At 42.2% G+C, this 20,311-nt stretch overlaps 1 protein-coding gene across 1 annotated transcript in view; it reads left to right on the forward strand.

Moving 5' to 3' along the window:
- The first annotated feature begins 26 nt into the window (after positions 1 to 26).
- Positions 27 to 20,311, forward strand: part of LOC136422081 (nuclear pore complex protein Nup205-like) — a 34,308-nt gene continuing 14,023 nt past the window's right edge. The window contains exons 1-27 of the mRNA XM_066409720.1: positions 27 to 101; positions 1,104 to 1,246; positions 1,576 to 1,747; positions 2,536 to 2,673; positions 3,073 to 3,239; positions 3,453 to 3,684; positions 4,180 to 4,344; positions 4,973 to 5,085; positions 5,916 to 6,095; positions 6,432 to 6,563; positions 6,822 to 6,982; positions 7,521 to 7,722; positions 8,529 to 8,711; positions 9,277 to 9,330; positions 9,866 to 10,075; positions 10,497 to 10,737; positions 11,773 to 11,962; positions 12,446 to 12,566; positions 12,985 to 13,069; positions 13,278 to 13,439; positions 14,005 to 14,250; positions 15,065 to 15,217; positions 15,996 to 16,073; positions 16,762 to 16,905; positions 17,524 to 17,627; positions 19,201 to 19,392; positions 19,968 to 20,196. Coding sequence (XP_066265817.1) covers positions 86 to 101; positions 1,104 to 1,246; positions 1,576 to 1,747; positions 2,536 to 2,673; positions 3,073 to 3,239; positions 3,453 to 3,684; positions 4,180 to 4,344; positions 4,973 to 5,085; positions 5,916 to 6,095; positions 6,432 to 6,563; positions 6,822 to 6,982; positions 7,521 to 7,722; positions 8,529 to 8,711; positions 9,277 to 9,330; positions 9,866 to 10,075; positions 10,497 to 10,737; positions 11,773 to 11,962; positions 12,446 to 12,566; positions 12,985 to 13,069; positions 13,278 to 13,439; positions 14,005 to 14,250; positions 15,065 to 15,217; positions 15,996 to 16,073; positions 16,762 to 16,905; positions 17,524 to 17,627; positions 19,201 to 19,392; positions 19,968 to 20,196 — 4,213 coding nt within the window. The 5' untranslated portion in view covers positions 27 to 85. The remainder of the gene's footprint in view (positions 102 to 1,103; positions 1,247 to 1,575; positions 1,748 to 2,535; positions 2,674 to 3,072; positions 3,240 to 3,452; positions 3,685 to 4,179; positions 4,345 to 4,972; positions 5,086 to 5,915; positions 6,096 to 6,431; positions 6,564 to 6,821; positions 6,983 to 7,520; positions 7,723 to 8,528; positions 8,712 to 9,276; positions 9,331 to 9,865; positions 10,076 to 10,496; positions 10,738 to 11,772; positions 11,963 to 12,445; positions 12,567 to 12,984; positions 13,070 to 13,277; positions 13,440 to 14,004; positions 14,251 to 15,064; positions 15,218 to 15,995; positions 16,074 to 16,761; positions 16,906 to 17,523; positions 17,628 to 19,200; positions 19,393 to 19,967; positions 20,197 to 20,311) is intronic.

Here is a 20,311-nt window from a genome sequence, read left to right on the forward strand (position 1 = left end):
TGGCTGAATTTACTAAATCGATCAAAATGTAGCCAATAGAAATAGTCGACATAGATGCATAGAAAAAATTGTAATTGGCACCAAGATGGCGGTAAATTCAGGTAAGAAAAGCACATTTTCGTGACTTTAGCAGGGATTTTCACAAAACCTGTATCGGTTTACCTTAACAACTCTCTTTAAATACTTTTTACTATATGCACAGCGCCTATTTATGGTCTTAGATTGTAATAAATCGTTGATAGATTCGTACAATTCTATGTTTGCGGTTGCACATGTTCGTGCAAGTGGGGAGGGGGGCGAAAGTGAAACCATCCTGAACTTGCTGACAATCTACATCAAATGTCATTCAAATTGTCCAAGTGTAGCATCTTAGAGATATCTAGATAATTTACTTTTTAGTAACCTTTTTCACAAATCAACGAACTAGAGATCTGTGTAACGAAGTGAAAAAATTACTGTATATAAATTTAAAATAACCTCCTTGATCTAAACTTTCACAAAGTTGTATTTTGACACATATAGTCATGGTCTACCCATCATCAGGCTTTTTAAATCAGTTCTAAACTGAATGAAAATGGGTGAATAATTTGGAGCGCACAGAAATAATCACTGTAAACCATCAATGTATGTGTCCAAACCTTAAATAAGTCTACTCTACTTTAACCTATGTATTTTTGTATGGAATCAAAATTCAAATCACTCAAGAAACATGCCTGGACCCCTTACTAGTAGATCTCTCGTATCTTCAACACTCAACAAAGAGCCCTTGCTCCTTCAATTGAAATCAAGAGGACAAAATTTAGAACTGGAGATCAAACTAATCAACTTGTGACTCACTTCTATAATATCTAATTACATAAATCCGTCAGATCACATATAAATATCCGCCACCCTGAAAAAAAGTGTGTCTAAAGAGATTACTATTGCAATGTTCCCAAGTATAATGTAGTCCTGCATATCTAAACTGGACATACCTGGGGGTTTTGCACTAGAGGTCTCTCAAAGTCAAACCCACTGTTTGCCAAAGTGACAGATACATGAAACCTCAGGCAGATAAATGAGTTCTACCTGACTGAGTTTTCTATTCATATGCCTTTCCCCAGTGGCCAGAGTGTGGGGCCCTTACAAAGACCTTTACAACACTGTTGATGCCGCTGTGTGGAAGAAGAGACCGGAGGCGTACCATGACCTGGAGGCAGCGCTCAGAAAACACAAACCTGACTTCTTGTCACTCCTACAGAACCCGGTAAGTCTGGCATGGTTTAACCCTAGCACTACTGCCTGAATCTGTGGCCTGTAAAAGTTTGGTTCCACAAGCTGTGTGAAGGTTAAATTGTAAAAGTGCTTGACACCTCAAGCTGCATGTAACACTATGAAATTTGAATCTCTTAGAATGTCTTTTAAGTAAAAGAATCTCTATTTCTGTATGCATTGTGACAGAAATTAAATGTAAGATACTATAACAAAAGAATAACAATAAGAATGCACTTTTCTTTATAATAACATGTAAAACTTATTTGCACATTTAATAATTTTGTTGCTTAAAAGATCTATTTCTTCTTGAATTTCTCCCAGGCAAAGAACTCTCAGCAGAGACAGCAGATTAAGCAGGCGAACACGGAGGGAGTGGTCATCCAGGGCCAGCCGACGCCCCGCACCCTCCCCACACAGTTCATACAGGAGGTGCTCATCCTCAGCGATCTCTTCAACCTTAATGAGTTCGCTGCACTGGAGCTGTTACTGGCTGGTAAGGTGTTCGTGCTTGGGATGGAACTCCACTGACTGTAGTTAAAGATGAATACTGTAGATACAGAAATGTTTGCGGGGATTTAATTTTGCGATAGGGAGAAAATGGAGTGTTCGCAGTGGTTTTGAGTTTGCGTTTGAAACAATGGTAGCGCTACAGTCACACAATAGAACAGCTTTTCTCTGTGGTTTTAAGTTAGCGGTAAAGAGTTCGCCGCGAAAACCGTGAACATAAAACTACCGTGAACATTTCTGCATTTACAGTGGTGTTATTTTCAACCAAGATTTTAAAACAGTGGACTACTACTATTTTCAACCAGAATTACTCCCAGCTTCTATACCAGTCTACCACATGCTCTCACAAATCAATCAATTAGTTAATCAGTACCCCTAAGTATGAGTAAAGCAGTCAGCTGAGGTGAAGCATGATGCTTTTTCATGTAGCTAGTTGTAGTGCAATGTAGCTTAGCCATGCACACCAGGCATGTCACCCCTACTCTTCTCGATAAGTGTGTTGGGTTCTTTTACATGCAGAGGCCTGAGGCTAAAGCCTGAAGCTATCTCATACAGGGGGTCACTACCATCCAAAATGACGAATGCAATCCCTTTCAATATGCCCAAGCTGGGACCATCCCCTGAAACCACAGCGGCAAAGCGGCGAGAATGTAAATCGCTTGCACCACAATCCTACAGTCGGGCAGTTCCCTTGGGTAAACTATAGCTCGACTCCATCCTCTTGTACTTATATTTACAATTTGTTGTTTATTTGTTGTTTGTTTGTTTGTTTAGCTGAGCAGCAACAGCCCCAGTTTCCCGGGCTGTCCCGTGGCTTGGTGGCTATCCTCCTGTACTACGATGGCCGCAGAAGTCTGGTCAACTCTCTCCGGACAATCGTCCAGTCACGGGAGGGCAGGACGTGGACTCTGGGTGAGAATTGAACACTTTGTGGAATGGATGCTCATAAGGATAGTAGATCTTATGAAGTTAATTCATGTGTAATGTTTGAATAATATAAGAAATATAGTGACATCAAGATAACAGCTGGGATTATTTCGAAGATTTTGAAGAACTTTTAGAACAATTTTCAATATTCAATACTGTGAGCATTTTAGAACAGTAAAAGTATGGATCTTGATGATTGTCACACAATGTGTCATTTTTTGTTATTGGAAAGTTAGAACTAAAAGCACAATATTTTAAGTTTTTTTTGTTATAATCTTCAAGCAAATAGTGCAGCTTGTCATGAACACTAGGTAAAAATACAATAATACAATTGATGGTTGATAGTCAGAAACTTAACTTTACACAATATTCCTCCTACTCAAGGTGTAAATGAAGAGACCACCTCATTGGTTGTCAAATTCACTGATCAGCTTTTGGAAGAAGGGCTGACCAATAAGGTGCTTGCTCTTGTGGAGGGTCTTGACTGGACTGCCGAAATGACCAGGTTGGAAAAAGAGAGAGGACTGGGGGACCAAAAACACAGAAAACAGGTAAAAATGCCTTTAAGATATATTGGACCTTTTGAAAAATTAGCATTTTTATAATGTGTGTGAAACATGGTGAATATCTTATGCAATAATATTTTTTAGCAGCATGCCATCATATTAAAACTAGAATTTATTGTATGTCTGGGATACCTCCTACAATACATACATGATATTTCACTTTTGTGATCGTTGAAATGTTGAATTTCTTTTTCATAGGTTGCTGATCTATACAAGGAGGTAAAGATGTCCCTTGCAGAGTGCCTGTTCTGTTGGGCCTGCCAGACACCTCTGCCCAAGCAGGACACACTCCATCTGATCAGGCACCTGAAAAAGGTGAAGACAGTCAGCCCCGATGGGAAGCTGGAGGCCCCAACGCTGGCCCTCCTCATGGCCTTGTTGTACTGTTTTGATGTGAGCGTTTTGGAACAGGCAGTGGACGAAAGAGATGGTAAGTTTTCATCAAAGGTTTCATGTTTTTAAGCCATTACATTAGGCCATGTTGATTTGATTTTATGGATGACATCCATGCACGCATCAATTTTTGTCTGTTTGCACAAAAATTTTTCGACCATATTGTAAAGAAGCTGCAAAGGAAGCAAATAATATGCTGTAAATCAAAGAGAAAAAAACATCGAAAATTGTTGTAAAAAGTCAATTCCAAAGTCAAGGAAAGATATGAGAGAACAAAAATGAAGAATCTTTTGCTCGGTATACCATTCTCTATGTGTTAAGTCATTTGTTCAACCTTCCTGACCACGTAAATTTCAGAATAACGGCAACTTATTTTTATTCGCACCCTCACATCAGTTTAGGGTTCCCAGATGATGTCATCCATACAATCAAATCATCACTTCCTAATATTTAGGGTTGTTTTTCCACTTTCCAAACAAATTTTAAAACTGTATTTCCAACCCTTTTAACAGCGTTTATTCTGGTTTTACAGATATTGTCCAGCGACTTCCGATCCTGACAGACCCCACGTACATAGCAGCGGTGCACAAAGAACTGATATCCATGGAGCCATGGGGGGTGCCCGGACTGAAGGCAGCAGCACAGATCAGCTGGGCGCTCACTCTCAGGGCCATCTCACAGTATCCTGAAGCCGCAGGTGTGTAGGGGGTAGTATTATAGGGGGTGCTGGGAATTGTGGGGGGGGGGGCAGGACGAAAGGCAGCTGGGCACTGACTTTCAGGGCCATCTCTCAGTATCTTGAAGCCAACAGGTGAGTAGGACTGTGTAAAAAAACTAGACCTGGACCTGTAAAATTGTTAAGGTTCACAGCCCTACAGATCAGTAGTAGTCCATCTATGTGTAACATGGATGGTGCAGTGGTTAGCACTACTACTTCTAGACCTCAAGGCCAGGAGTTCAAATCCGGTTGTCACTTTCCTAACTTGCATGCTACTTTAAACAGTCATTAGTTAACCTTCTCCTGCTGAAGTAGCCTTTTGGCTCCAAAGTCCTACTGCTTACAGGGTTAGGCAGTAGGGAGAAGGTTAAGACAGGAGGCTGTATGCCTTAGTCTAGTATTCATTGTACTTCTGGAAAAAGTTAGAGAATTCCACAATATATTGATTCTGTATATACTGTACTGAGCAGCTCTCTTTGCCAAAATTGTTGGGAAATATCTCTAAGACAAAACTTGATCAAGACAGATTTCAATTTTTGTTCAAACCCACTTGCAATTACCTTCTTGATCTGCCACCAAAGTTTATTTTTACCCCCCTCCCCTACAGAGTTTGGAGAATATTTAGAGACAGATGAACAGCTGGTAGACTTGGCCCTGGACAACAATGTGTTCCTGTACCTCAGCCAGGCTGTCATCGCTACAGACACCTTCCACACAGAGGTACCAAAGCATTCTGTGTCAACTGTTAGGTTGTTACCGTCTTCTATTTACCTTAGGCAAGAGAATTTTGTTTTTGATGGTTTCTTTCTTTATCAGGGCTCAAAATAGTGGGTGCATGTGCACCTGTGTGCACCCAAATTTGGACTTGTGCACCTAAATATTGACTGTGGGTGTACCTAGATATTTTTGTCCGCTGTAGGGAAAGTTACTATTGTACACTAGTAGTACCAGTAATATACAGAATATGTTTGAAATCTAACTATCTGAAAAAAATATATAACCTTTTGTTGTACTCTATTTCATGTATTACTTGTTTGGAATTTTGAAGTTAGCTATAGAATTACAGATTAAAGTTCTTAAGAGAGGCAGAAGCGTTAAACTTGGATTTATGTTTTGCTGACATTCAACTTTATTCCACGTGGTGCACCCAAAATTCTTTCTGTGCACCTAATTTTTTTGGTTGGGTGCACCAGTGCACCTACATGTATTCCCAAAATGGAATTTCGAGCCCTGTTTATCAATTTTGATTGTGACTTTGCTCAGGTTTTGTTCCAAGTAGCTAAAATGTACCAAAGTCAAGTTCAATAATTTAATTTTCCATTGCTTAAAGCTTGGTCTCTTTCGTCGTACGATTGTGATACGATTGCAAACTGGGAGCATTCTTGTGATAGTCGTGCATGTGTCGCACAAAATTCAGCTGTCATTTTACAGAAAAAGCTGTCGTTTAATTGGTTCTGCAACACCAAATTGTACGACAGCCTATGACGAATCTGACCGCGTTGAACCTTAGTGCATTTCATTTGTATAAAACTCTGAAACTGTATTTTCAGGAATTCTATGTGCGGCGTCTACACACCTTGGTGACGGACTTCTTGGTTCTGATGCCGCTGAAGGTGAAGGAGCTCCGTAGTCATGGCGATGAGGAGGCGCGAATCCTGGCGCTGGCCGCGGCGGAGGGCGTGGAACCGCCCACTGACATCAGGAGGGGATTCGAGCACCTCATGACACTAGTAACACTTTTCATTATTCTGTTTTAAAAACTGTCCGAAAATCTGATTTTAGTCAGATATCTTTATAGCCACCCACAAAACTGGTAAGGTTTGAGGGACTTGGTGGAAAGGTATGTGAAAATGGGGGGAAATTTTGCATCGTTCCACCAAAAATTGGCACAAGGATGCTGAGCAAAAAGGGAAAACACCCAAAATTTACACAAACTGGTGACATATGAAAAATTATTTGGAAATTCCTTTCCTTCTGCTTAAAATTGTGTTTGGTCCGTAATAATTAACAGCTTGTTTTTCTTTCTTTCTATGCTTCAGATTGACTTGTTTTTTTCTGTATTTCAGATTGCTGACTTATATGGGAAGGACCCACAGAAGTTGCAGCTGGCCTTGGAGTTTTGGTGCCCGCCTGAACCGTCCCTCAGTCCATCAGGCTCTTTTCTCGCAGGGCAGCACTACAGGCCCCCACACAGACAGGTGAATACCACATTTGCGTCTATGCATCACGATATAATTCCATAGAGATCTGAGTTTCGTATTCTAGTAGATAGTAAAATACGTTGATGGGTGTCTATCCCTTACCCCCCTCCCCAAGGTGATCCTGAATATGTAAGGATGGCAGGAGACCTGGTGCCCCCCCTCCCTCTATGTGACTTGCTAATGTTAATGTTTTTGCCCCCCTCCCTCATGATGTCTTACTAATTTTGATGTTTTGTCCTTGCCCCCCTCCCCTAGGTGAGCCTGTACAAGTTTGTGAGGATCGCAGGAGACCTGGTGCCCCCCTCCCTCTTCGTGCCTTACATCCGTATGCTGACTGGACTGGCCAACGGACCACAGTGTGCACACTACTGTTTCTCCCTATTGAAGGCCAATGGTAAGTCTATCGTTTCAAGAATGGTCAATTGAATTTCGGAGGATACCAGAAACATGTATTTTGAATCAGCAACCAATGCCTTATGACAGAAGGAGATATCCTCTTTCAGATAACATAGGAAGCTACTGTCCATTCATGAATTAAAATACAGGCAAACCTGCACTAGTGACCACCTCTACATAAGGACCACCTGGCCATTGATATACAGTCAAACCTGTACTAGTGACCACATCTACATAAGGACCACCTGGCCATTGATATACACTCAGTCAAACCTGTACTAGTGACCACCTCTACATAAGGACCACCTGGCCATTGATATACAGTCAAACCTGTACTAGTGACCACCTCTACATAAGGACCACCTGGCCATTGATATACAGTCAAACCTGTACAAGTGACCACCTCATTTCACCGGCATTTTATGATGCAAGAAATCATTCGGCCACAGTGTCGTGCCCATTTCTGCACGAGTGTTCATGAAATTCATTACATAATCAAAAGATAAACTAGAATTCTTTATAGATAATAACCAATAAAAAACATGTTCTCCTCCCCCCAACAGGGGGTACAGGTGCTACAGTATCGTGGGACCACTTCTTCAACTCCTTGAGTCAGTACTATCAGGGACTGCGGCAGGAGTTAGCGAGCACGGCGGACGCCCGCCATCACGTGTATCGCCACCCCGTCCGCAGCATCACGGTACAGGAACTGGACGGGCTTCTGACCGTTCTCAAACTGACCGAGACGATAGCAGAGGAGGTGGGTGGGACAAAAAATAAACTGTTGACTTACAGCCGGTCTCTTAGAATTTAGAATACGTGTCTGCGTGGTGAAGTGGTCTTTGCACTCTGCTACTCTCCACATCTGGTTCAACTTCCATGAAGCCAGACACCCGGGTTCGTGCCTGGGTCTCAACGTACACAACTGGAAAAGAGTTACATGTACATCGTCCTTTTGGATGGGGACTTAAAGCCGGTGTGTTTGAGGGAGCTTATGGCATGAAGTCTCTGCACGTGAAAGAACCCAACACACTTATCGAGAAGAGTTGGGGTGGCCCAGGGTGCTTGTCCCTACAAATTTAACAATTTATAGTGTTATGATTTTTTATGTGAAGACTTCAGCCTCGATAACACATGTAGCATTGGTTCATATCATGATAATTGCTAAATCAGTTAACTTGATATCAGGCCTTTAGCTACGATTTATAGACAGGACGTCAAAAATATTGGGCAGGAGGCAACCGGTCGGACCAAGAGTTCCCCAATGGGCTCTAAGACTCTATGGATTAACAGTTACCCGGTAGCTTGCATGTCCACCAATTGAAATAACATGCTGTACTAGTGTTTGGTATGAGGAAAAAACAACAGTGGCAGTGTGTGAGGGGGGAACAAATGTATATATGTATGTAATTACATGTACCGGGAAAACAGGGTGTCCTCAGTGTGTCCCTTGCAAAAGGAGGGCATATACATTTGTTTTCTTAGTGTAGGGCATCCAAAAGACGCCCTGACACCCTGCTAGCTAATAGCCTGCTTGAATTCCTTTTCCAAACCTGTCTCCCCCAGGATGAGAACTCGCGCCTGGCGCTGTGTGAACACCCCCACTGGATGCCCACCGTGCTGTTCTTCGGACTGCTGCAGTGTCCCGTACCCTCCGAGCTGAAAGCAGCGCTCATGAGAACTCTGGCCGCCCTGGCCAAGTCTCCGGAAATAGCCGCGGGGCTCTGGCAGTCTCTGGAAGTGGCACAGGTTTGTGAATGAAGGAATGAATGAATGAGAGATTGAATTGATGGATGAGTGTGAGTAAGATTACCGTAATGACCGTGGAAGGGAAAAAATGCATGGGGACAACCACATAAGAGATGGACAGACAATCTAAGTCAAGACCTCCATCTCCTCAACCCACACAGTGTCAATCAAAAGACAGAGGCATCTGGTGAGCTGCATTCAAACCTCCATATTTATGTGCAAGCATGACTTACCCTCCGACATGGAACAACAGACGATAAACTGAACAGTAAATGTGTGTGTGAGTGAACGTTGGTAAGTGGAGGGCATTTAGTGAATTCTTTCTTTCCGAAGCCAGGAAATATACCTGTACTTTCGCCAAAAATAATTACTCAAGCAACTGGATAAGATTTTGAAACAGTCTGACTGTTTCAAAATCTTATCCAGTTGCTTGAGTGATTATTATTGGCGTATCTTATTACCTGGATGTCTAACCTTCATCAACGTACTTGTACTTTCATTTGTGGGTGTGTGCTGCTGTTGTTGTTGTTGTTGTTGTAGCTCGATTCTTTTTATTTCTCCTCAGATCCTGCAGACAGTCCAGCCATCAGGACAGACCATCCAGGCAGCTGGCTTACAGGTCGGTGCTTGTACATTATAATCACCACCCCCAGTCACCAACAATTTTTCAAGTCCCTCGAGTTGAAGTTTTCTCTTTCCAAAACATAACACTTCAAGTTTCGCTCGTTCCTCCCCATCATCGTCTTGTAGTGATCTGGGATTTTTTTAAAAGACATGACATCTACAATGAGTTTGGCTCGTGTATACACATGTTCCCATGGCACAAGCGGTAACCCCACTGCTTCACCATCTGCTTCAAATTTTGTGTATCCATGGGCCCGAGTTTGATCCTAGGCTCGGCCCCAGCTCGGAAATGTTGTAAGAGATTGTATTAAGCATTTCGGATGGTGACGTAAAGCCGGCGGCCTTGTGTGTGAGGGAGCTTTAAGCATAAGCCTCAAGCGTCAAACCTCTGCATGTAAAAGAGCCCGGTGTGATTGGCTAAGAAATATGAGCCATAGCGAAGCCGCATGGCACTACTAGCTACTTGAAAAAGCATCATGCTTTTCACCTCAATATAGGATGCCTGCTTTACTGTTTATCAACTATTCCAGGTTGAGTTAGAAGAGATCGAGGCGCGAGGAGAGGAGTACCCGATGACTCGTGCATTCCTCCACCTCGTGGACAGACTGACGGACATCGCTGTCCCGCCCAGCCTTGGCGCCGGGTTCCGTGCTCCAGGGTTCGATCCCTACCTGGAGTTCATCCTGGAATCTGTGTTCCTGAAGTTCAGCACCAGAGCTTATAAAAACCCCGGGGAAAAGGTGAGAATTTTTTTTTTAATTTTGCCTGAAGCAAAAACAATAAATTGTAAGATAACACATCTATACTATGAAAGGAAAAAGTTTCTTTTGAAGTCAATAAATTGGTATGGATTGGTATTTGTCTGTTTGCTACTAATTCTCATGTACATGTACAATGTATCTCTTGGATACATGAAATGTATGTTGAGACAGAATAACACATACATATAAAAGAGGCAGGAAAACCATGTAAAATTATTACTAAACAATCAAAAATTTCTTCTAAATTGACATTTATTGTTATTCTACTGGTGATGTTTATTCTTCTTTTGAGCAGAAAATTTAATCAAGTAAAAACACATATTCTTCTCATATTAGTCATAACATATACTAGCCCCATTCTTTCATTTATTCATTCTCTCATTTTCCATTCCTCCCTTAGTGGCAGGTAACATCAGGGGTCCTACAAGTCCTCCACAAACTGCTGCAGTACCACGAGATGTCACCAGAGGACTTCCTGGACCAAACCATCGAGGTTCAGGGGGGAGGGACGACCATCGCAAACAAGCCCCCCGGGCATACCCTACTCATCCACATGTTAAACGACAGCCCTCTGCTCAAAACTATACTACAAATAATAGACGAGGCAGTGAGGCTTATGGAGCAGTACGTACCATTCCCAGGTGGGTAGTAAAAGGATAAGATAAAATGATAACCCCTACTATAAATGGTTTGGCCCAACATAATCATTTCTTGAGTGTGATTGTACCATTCCTAGGTGGGTAGAAGCAGCATAGATATTAAGATGCTTCTTGTAGTTGAAATGGTTTAGCCCAAATTACCCATCTTATGTATTGGTCATGTAAGGCATAGGAAATGTGCATGACTTTTTGTGCAATTTTACAGAAAAACAACAGTTTCCATTGGAAACGTGATATAATGACACAACTTTAAAAATCGGCTCCTGCAGTTCCAAAAAAAACGCTTACACGGCTTACTCTCCCTCCCAAGAGCTACATGTATGTAGTGGTGCGTACCTAAACCCGAGTTTAGGTTTAGGTTTGGACTCGAGTCCAGAGGTTTAGGTTCAGGTTCTGACTTGAAAGTCCGGACTTGAACCAATGGAATATGTGTGCTACAAATATTTTTTTCTTGTTGCATATTGGCATATATTTTACATGCAATTTGAAAACTATAATATGCGGAATTATATACAGTCAGTAATTAATCCAAAGTTCAGTTATGAACAAAAAACAGCAATGTTTTCATATTTTTCCAGTTCAAATTTCACGATCTAAGAAAGCTTTAAGATGGTTTAAATAAAAAAGGAGTGTAAAAGCGAGAGAGTCCGGACTTGTTTCCAGATGTTAAGGTTTTTTTGGACTTGAACCTTAAGGTTAGGAACAGGTCCAGAACAGGTCCGGGGTTTAGGTACGCACCACTACATGTATGTACCACTCAAAATTTGTTACCATTGCTGCATGTCCAGAACACAAGATATCAAAACAGGAAGTTCCGCTGCAGTACCATAGCTAACTGATAGGGGGCTCAAAATCTCATAATTTCAAGGTCTCAAGAAGACCTACCCACCTGCCAAGTATGAGGACAGTCCATCCAGGCATTCTCGAGTAATCATGTTTACCGAAGGAGACACACACGAACGCTGTGCAAAAAATAACCTTTTCAGCAAAGGTAATCAGTTTTATTTTTTTCCCCAGGTAAAGAAGACCTGGAGAAGTCGGCACTGCTGTGTCTGCAGATGTTGGAGTCCACGTTCGACAAACAGGACCAGTTCATGGCGGTCCTGCGCGACCAGGGGTCGTCGGTCATGGCTGCGCCGCTGGACGAACTGTTGGTCGGCATCAACCCTCACACGGGCCGAGCCGACCATCTCGTCAACATCGCTAGGTGGGTCGCAACTCGTAACTGGTGTAATGTGTTCATTACTGTATATTCATTTATTTAAACTGAATATTGCTGTAGGAGATTTTAGCAATGTTTCATGTTCCCACGATTCTGTATTACAGTAGTTAAACTAGTAATACAATGGACATGTTTATTTCAGGTTTCAAGATATCGCAGTGGAAAGGGGACCGCAAAAATAAAACTATCACAAACATTTCAAAATTAAAGTAGCTCTGCCAATGTGGTCATGGTGTTAGAGAAAATGTACAATAGTTTTCCCCATACATTTCATCTTTATTTAGTATATAAAAAAAACAAGACTCAGATCTTGCAGCAGAATAACTTCTCAAGTTATGGTGGGTTATGAATAGACTTAGAAATAATTTTCTTCAAGTAGGCCTTGGCCAATAGATAAAGCAATAAAAAGTTCCAAACTCTGTACTTTGTTACCAAAACAATAATGTTTTTGGATTGTTGTACATGTAGGTTTGTAGAGTACAACAGCAGCAGTCCAGAGCTGGCCCTGTGCAGTGTGAAGATTCTGTGTTGGATCTGTCTGTCCTCCGCGTCACAGAGTGAACTAGTCGGCATGTTCACTGCACAACAGGTCAGTTCTCTTGTTCTCTAAATTTGAATTTTTAGTACATAACGATGGTCACTGCACAACAAGTAAGTTCTAAGGCTTGTGCTGTACAAATTCTGTTCGCATTATTGTCATTGAGTGGTTAGTACATCATACATGTACATAACCATTAAACTATCTCATGAAATCATACAGCAACTCCACATACTTGAGGTAGTTGTATAATAGTACATGACTCATGTTTCAAACTCTTAACCGAAAGCTGGAGCACTGACTACAGCTCATGTCACTCAGTAACTATTTGGTTACCCGTTTATCGTCTGTTGTCCCCCATCTTGCACATCAACGTTGTGGCTTACACATCAATGTTGTTTTGCAGACTGCCCAAACTAGCTGTAGTTTTATAAAGATTGCTTATCTCAAAAATTTCTGTTGCATCCAGGATGTGTCGCGTAGCCTGTTACATGGGTTTGTGGAGTGCTTGGAAACAGATGATGTGGAAGACAGGGCAGACATCACAGAACAAGGTACAACACCAACTTTTATGTTTTCCATCATGTACAGTTTCTGCTTTCTTTTATTATGTTATTGGTTTGTTTAAAGGATAAGAGAGATTTATATCTAGAACATTTCTTGTGGATATATGCAGGCCTTAGCCTAGGTGATTCCGCATTTCTACTGAAACTACTGTCCTGCCGAATTTAAAGTCAATTGTTATTCAATCTCTTTGTACAGAAGATGCAGAACTGACAGCCTCCCAGACTCGCTGTTCCACCAGACAGCACATCTTACAGCTGCTGCTGCACTCCCTGGACCAGCCTGCACCCAGCCTGGCGCACTTCCTGCTGGGCTTTGAACTCAGGAAGCCTGTTCTGAAAACCAACCTGCAGGACCCAGGTACGTTTGTTTGATTGTTTATAACATTGACCAGATTTCACCGAACTAGTTGTACTTCTTCCTGGGCTGCCAACTGACCTAAATCTTGTTGGGAACTACCTGTTCTACACCTTACAACCCCTCTCTCTAAGGCGTACTGTAGCAAGTCTGGCTTTACTCTATCGCTATTTCCGGGCAAATGGTCCCCTGAGGTCCACTAACTTGTGCCACCACTCTGAAATATCTCAGGACGACATGATTTGCCGCTTTCTCAGAAGCGAATCACCCTTTTTTCTTCCATATTCCACATCTCAGGAGGAAGTTCCATGTTGACAGCTTCGTTCAGAACTATACTGTAATGGAAGAAGCTTCCTTGTGATTGCTTAGACTTTATTGTAAAACTTTTGAATTCAAGACCATGCTGACCAGACATCATATTCCATTTAGCATAATGCAAACCATCTATGTGGTGATGTGCAGTAAGCAAAATAAGGGCCATCTTGAAGTTCAAAGGTCCTATATTTGTAACATTGAAATTAGTGCTTTTTCCCTGTAAACAAAATTGTACGTCTCCATTTCCCCCCAGGTGTGTTGGGCTCCCCTCGCACCTGTCTCCACTCCATCCTGGGGATTCTGGACGCAGGGGTGGACTCCGCGGGGGGTCCCAGCTGTATCCACGACAACCCGCAGCTGTCGGAGCTGGCGTACAAACTGGCTTACCAGCTGTGCGCGAACACGGAGACCTCCGACCCCACCATGCGCTACCTGCGCACGACGCATGACTTCCTGTACAGACAGATGCAGCATGTGCCGTTTGCAGGGAAGCACGCAGGTAAGGCTGCATACCTTAACACTTGACATGAACTGGACTTGTAATAAACGTTTAGGTACAACTTCAAGCAAAAAAAAAGCTAAATGTCTGGAAGCAAGTCCGACTTGCAAATCAAGATCTCTCTTTAAAATTTTATCCGGTTGCTTGAGTAACTACATGTACGGTGTATTATCTCTTGCATATATTCTCCTTTTTGTTCTATACCATCTCAACCTTCCATAGATCGCGCTAAAAGACAAAAAAAAACATTGCTGTTTTGTGTTTATTTCTGAACGTATGTGTTTCATACTGACTGTATATGATTTTTCATGTAATTTTTCAAATTGCGCCTAAAATTTAGGCCAACATGCAATTCTATATGTAACTGAAAAAAAAAGTATTTCTAACACACATATGCCATGGGTTCAGGTCCGGACTTAAAAGTCTCTACATGCAGGTAAACACGGCTTACCAAAGTTCACATTTGCTCCCCAAACTGCAATATATCTTTCATGAAGACGACTGAAAATCTAGTGGAAGCTTTCTCATTTTTGTTGTGAGTAAAGTGAAATTCTGAAGTTGTTTTTCCAGCAATAGGGCAGGATGAAAATCTTGGGCGGTATCATTGTCATTTTTGAGTGTCCAAGAACAAGACTTGACAACTGACACCCTTGCGGAAAGTTTTCAGGACAAAGCTTTCAGTAAAGTCATCATGATTCCTTGTTATACTATTTTTCCCAATTGTGATTGTATGGAAATCATCAGCTTAGTCCTTTGCTTAGCTTTTCAAGAAATATTCACAGGATTTGTTGCATTGTTTCCCAATTTGTGTCAGATCTAGACCCAGTGTTACTGCTGAATCAGCAGTCGTGGCTGCTGAAGTCTGTAGCCATCGAACTGCGCCTGACATCCCTGAACAGACAACGGTCGCACACGCAGAGGCTACTCAGTCTGCTGTTGGACGATAACTCATCACAGATTAACACAGGTGGGCTAAAGGTACACAAACACACATGCATGTACTTGTATGCACACACATGCACACACATACACACAGGCTGATGTCCTTGGACAGACAACGGTCGCACACGCAGAGGCTCCTCAGTCTGCTGTTGGACGATAACTCATCACAGATTAACACAGGTGGGCCTAACACGCACACACACACATACTTGTACATGTACGCACACACATGCACACACATACACACAGGCTGATGTCCTTGGACAGACAACGGTCGCACACGCAGAGGCTACTCAGTCTGCTGTTGGATGATAACTCCTCACAGATCAACACAGATGGGCTAAACATGCACAAACACACATACTTGTACATGTAAGCACACACACGCACACACACACATACATGTATACAGGCTAACATCAGACAATGCTCACAGACACACAGATTACTCAGTCTAGTTATTAAATATAACTCCTTACAGATCAACGCACAAACATGTAAACACATGCTTGCACATGTGCACACACAGTATCACTTACATGTTGTCCCAACATCATCGTCCCAACAAGCAAATTTCTGTCCTGGAGTAAAAGGACGGGTCCTGGAATAAAAGGACGGGTCCTGGAGACAGCCCTGCATGCAAATGACAGAAAAGTGGACACTCACCAGATCAACAACTACATAAAAACAAGCTTTATATGTCTTGTGTAAAAGCCTTTATTTGATTATCTTTATGTTATTTCTCCTGGGTTTATCATTAGTGACTGTAGTTTGTTGACCTCATGTCATGTTTATGCATGCAGACAAGTCATCTGTGACGTTTGAGGTAGACAGAGCTACTTTTTCAACCAGCATGTTTGGGGGACTACAATCGTATGGTGGTGTGTTTTCTTTTGTTTTGCATGCTGTGATGTGTACAGTTTTTGTTTTCTTTTTCCTTATTTTGTCATTTCCTTCTTTGCAACTGCACCCTCTTGCACCTTTCACACTGTTAATGTCATGACATCAAATTTCACTGTAAAGTGATATTGTTTTTGTATTAGATGAATTTTTCTGTCATTCAAACTTGTCTTGGTGTGTCAGTGTTTTCCACTTCCTGCATTCACAATTTTCATGTTAAAATACACTTGTACTATGTATCTGTGTATGTAATTTCTCTGCAATTTTTAAGAAAAATGCCAAACTCAACATCATACATGTACTGTAAAGGCATTTAAGTTTGCAGGGATTTAATTTTGCGGTAGAGAGAAAATGGAGAGTTCGCAGTTGTTTTAAGTTTGCGTTTGAAATAATAGTAGCGCTACAGTCCCAAAATGGAAACACTTTTCACGGTGGTTTTAAGTTCACAGTAAAGAGTACACCGTGAAAATCACGAACATAAAACCACCGCAGACATTTCTGCACTTACAGTACTTGACAGGGTGCAAAGTACCTACCAAAAATTTTTGAGATATTTTCAAGATTGCAGAGAAAAATTCAAACTATATCAAATAAAAGCATTTTTGATCCCTGCTTGACATTGAGAAGATTTAGTTTCAAATTGATCCAAACCTTCCCATGATGCCCCAGGAGCGCCAACGCGGAGGAAGATCCTGTCCCTGCTGGACTCGCTGGACTTCACGCAGGATTACCCAGAATCCCCTGGGCTGGACTTCATGAACCCAGTGGTGATAGAACAGGTCATGCAGGCCTGTCAGACCAAGAACAAGGAAGGTGGGTGGATTGACTAACTATACTGTAATTCTTGTTTCTTTCACTGTAACTTTATGTTCACCATGAAAAACCTGTTGTAATTATTTCACACATCTGTTCTGTAAATCACTTGCCGCCACTGTGAAGTTAAAGTTCAGTGAGAATGTCAAAAAACTCATAGAAACTGAAACTAATTTGGAAGGACAGGAACTCCTTTCTGCAATGAATGACAAGAAATTCTGGAGGACGAACTTCTCTTGATGCACCTCGAAAGAGGAGGAACGATGATGATGATGATGATGAACATGTCCATTTTCATTAGACCTTGAAATTTTGCTACCGTGAAGATAAAGTGAATTACAGTAGCTATAATAACCTACAGTATATCCCCACATTGGTTGATCCGTATGAGTTACGCGGTCAGCGCCGAAGTATGTGACAAAGCCTGACTAGTCCCACTACCTCTTGAAGGTAGTAGAAGTTCTATGGGCAGTTTGGAAAAATCTTAACTAACTGCTGCCCACCCCTGAATATGCCCAAGGTGGTAACTTGATTGTGGTGTGAGGATAAGAGTGGAGTTTATGCAAGACAGTCTAGAGAAGAATGATTTTCAGAGATCTCCTCTCCTTCCACTTGCAGGTGTGAGTCTGTGTAATGTGAAGGCCCTCCACAGGGTGTTGGTGGCTGAACTCAACGCTCTGCAGGGGTCAACGGCCGCAGGACAGCGTCCTCTTATCACAGAGGTAAGCACATGGACTTCATCTGTTCAACTATTTCCCCATGATATACAACAACTTTTAATGGAACTTTTCTTTCAGAAATACATGTAAATTGTTGTTCAGGCTTTCACCATGCTCTCCCACATCTAGAATAATAAGAGTTTGAAGATCTTATACCTTTGACTCTACAAACCAAAAACAATACCTCCCTGTGAATTAGTAGCCTCTTCCATCGACCTCATGACCTGGAAATTCTGTCATGTCTGATAGATGACTAGTTCTACCACCTCTGAACTCTGAACCTGTCAGTCCCGGGAGTCTGACCTTGCGGTGACATGTCTTCCTGCTCACTTCCTGACACTCTACAGACTTTGACTGTATTCAAATAACTACAATATGTATGAACACAAGCATCCTGACAAACCAAAAATAAGATCATAATGAAAGCTCATCTGTGTTGGTAGTAATCATAATACAATGCTGAACTTTCTTCCAACACTAAGATATTCATGGATCAAATTTTCGATGACCACTGTCATTGAAAATAAGATCTTTGTACACGGAGAAAATAACACAAGCCTAAAAGTAACTTTAATCTAGCCTCCGTTGCAGTCCTTTTCCCCGCAGCGTGTTTCTTTTTCAATTTTTTTTTGGGGGGGGGGGGGGGCGCCACGTATCTGCTTGGGATCCCGTATCCGCCGTGCCTCTGTGTCCGCTATAGACCCTGTGTCCGCTGCTGGGGAAGGACTGCGTTTTGTCGCTTCCAGCAAAGGCAATTAATGTATCCGCGAGAAGTAATTAACACTACCGGGAGAAGTAATTCACACTACCACGAGAAGCAATTCAAGTGTTACGTTGCACAAAGCCCACGTGAAGTGACGCATGCTTCCTTGCAAATGATTATCATGTTGTCTTCAAAGTCGTGTTACAAATTGTCTGAAATGTGGCCTGATGTTTCTTTCTATTGCTGATATCTTCTGTGGATTCAGCCGTCGTAGCTAAGAGATCTTATAATTAGAGTGTTTCTTATACGACAGAGAAGACAACAAAGGGTCAGGGGTTTGATTGATCGGCCATTGTCTAGCGCAGCGTGCGCGGAGAAAGTATTGCAGCTTTCTCACGCTTTGTGAGACATGTTTGAGCCACGTTTCCTTGCACGAAAAGCACAAAATCATTATAGCAACTTCGATGGATGTACGAAGGAAAAAATGCGAAAGGTTCGTTCATTTAGGTGTCCGTCCGTCGTGTTTCGAAAAGACATCCCGGCAACCGTTAGAACGTTGTCGCTGCTCAAAGGGGCATGAAGATTTCCCCGCGCTGGCCGTGTTTATTACGGGAAGTTCGCACATCCATGGCAATGGTGATAAGTGATTTTTGATGGGCCTTTGCTGGAAGCGACAAAACGCAGTCCTTCCCCAGCAGCGGACACAGGGTCTATAGCGGACACAGAGGCACGGCGGATACGGGATCCCAAGCAGATACGTGGCGCCCCCCCCCCCCCCCCCCCCCCAAAAAAAATTGAAAAAGAAACACGCTGCGGGGAAAAGGACTGCAACGGAGGCTACTTTAATCATACTACATGTATATCTCTCTCTAGGAAATCCAGCTGATCCTACAGTATGCAGTAGCGAGGAACCAGGTGAAGGAGAGTGTCCAGGCTAAGAAGCAGGGGTTCGGGGCGTGGCAGCAGGTGGTGGAGGTGGTGGTCACTGCCTGCCCACCCGAGATGCTGTATGGGGAGGACCGCAAGGGGGCGCTGCTAGACATACTGCAGGAGCTGCTCAGAAAGGTGGGGAATATTTTTAATGATTTTCAAATTAAAGATGGGAACAAAAAGTTGTTAAGTGGTACAGTGTATAAGTATTCAGAAGTTTTGATGGTAAATGGAATTCTGTATTCTTCTTAATAATCTACAAATTAAAGAAGTTTTTAAAAACAAGCAGCTTAAGGGGTTTAAGTACATGACCTTTTGACCACTTAACTTTTGTACAGAAAGTGAAAAAAAGATGAAAAAAAAGATTCTTGAATAAAAAGTGCTGGATCAAAAATTTAAGATGTTTTATCATCCTTGTGACAAGCTCTATTCATCTACAAAATTTGGAGGAAAAATATTGAAATTGACATTTTCACCTGTCCCACATTGTAAAACTTCTATCCAGCTGCCTTATAATCGATACAGTTTTCCTATTTATCGGCAATCTCAGCAGGAATGTTGTATAAATTGATTTTTCTAACCTAAATTGATGCAATTTAAAGTAACTCCTAGAAAACTCACACCTGAATACCCAAGGCCAGTTTTGAATCAGTACTGTAATTTACCTGGATGTCTAACCTTCATCAACGTAATATACTATTCTAATGCAGATGTTAGACCCAGACGCTGTTCCAGAGCTGACCTCCCCCGTCGCAGGAGTGGTACTGACCCTGCTGGCACACCTCCGCCAATCATCTTCCACCGAGCAGACCGCCTTACCTGGTTCCCAGTACGTCCCCCTGTTGGACAGTCAGGGAACGGGGTACGGGAGCGGCCCTGTGTCGGCCGGCCCCATGCAGGTGGTGCTAAGGGGGCTGATAGAGACCATCATGCAGTCTGGTAAGGAAATACTGTAAATGCATTTAATTTTGTGGGGATTTAATGTCGCGGTAGGGAGAAAATTATGTGTTCACGTGGTTTTAAGTTCGCGTTTCAAACAATAGTAGCGCTACAG

This window comes from Branchiostoma lanceolatum, chromosome 16 (genome assembly GCF_035083965.1).
Source record: "Branchiostoma lanceolatum isolate klBraLanc5 chromosome 16, klBraLanc5.hap2, whole genome shotgun sequence".
Taxonomy (NCBI): domain Eukaryota; kingdom Metazoa; phylum Chordata; class Leptocardii; order Amphioxiformes; family Branchiostomatidae; genus Branchiostoma; species Branchiostoma lanceolatum.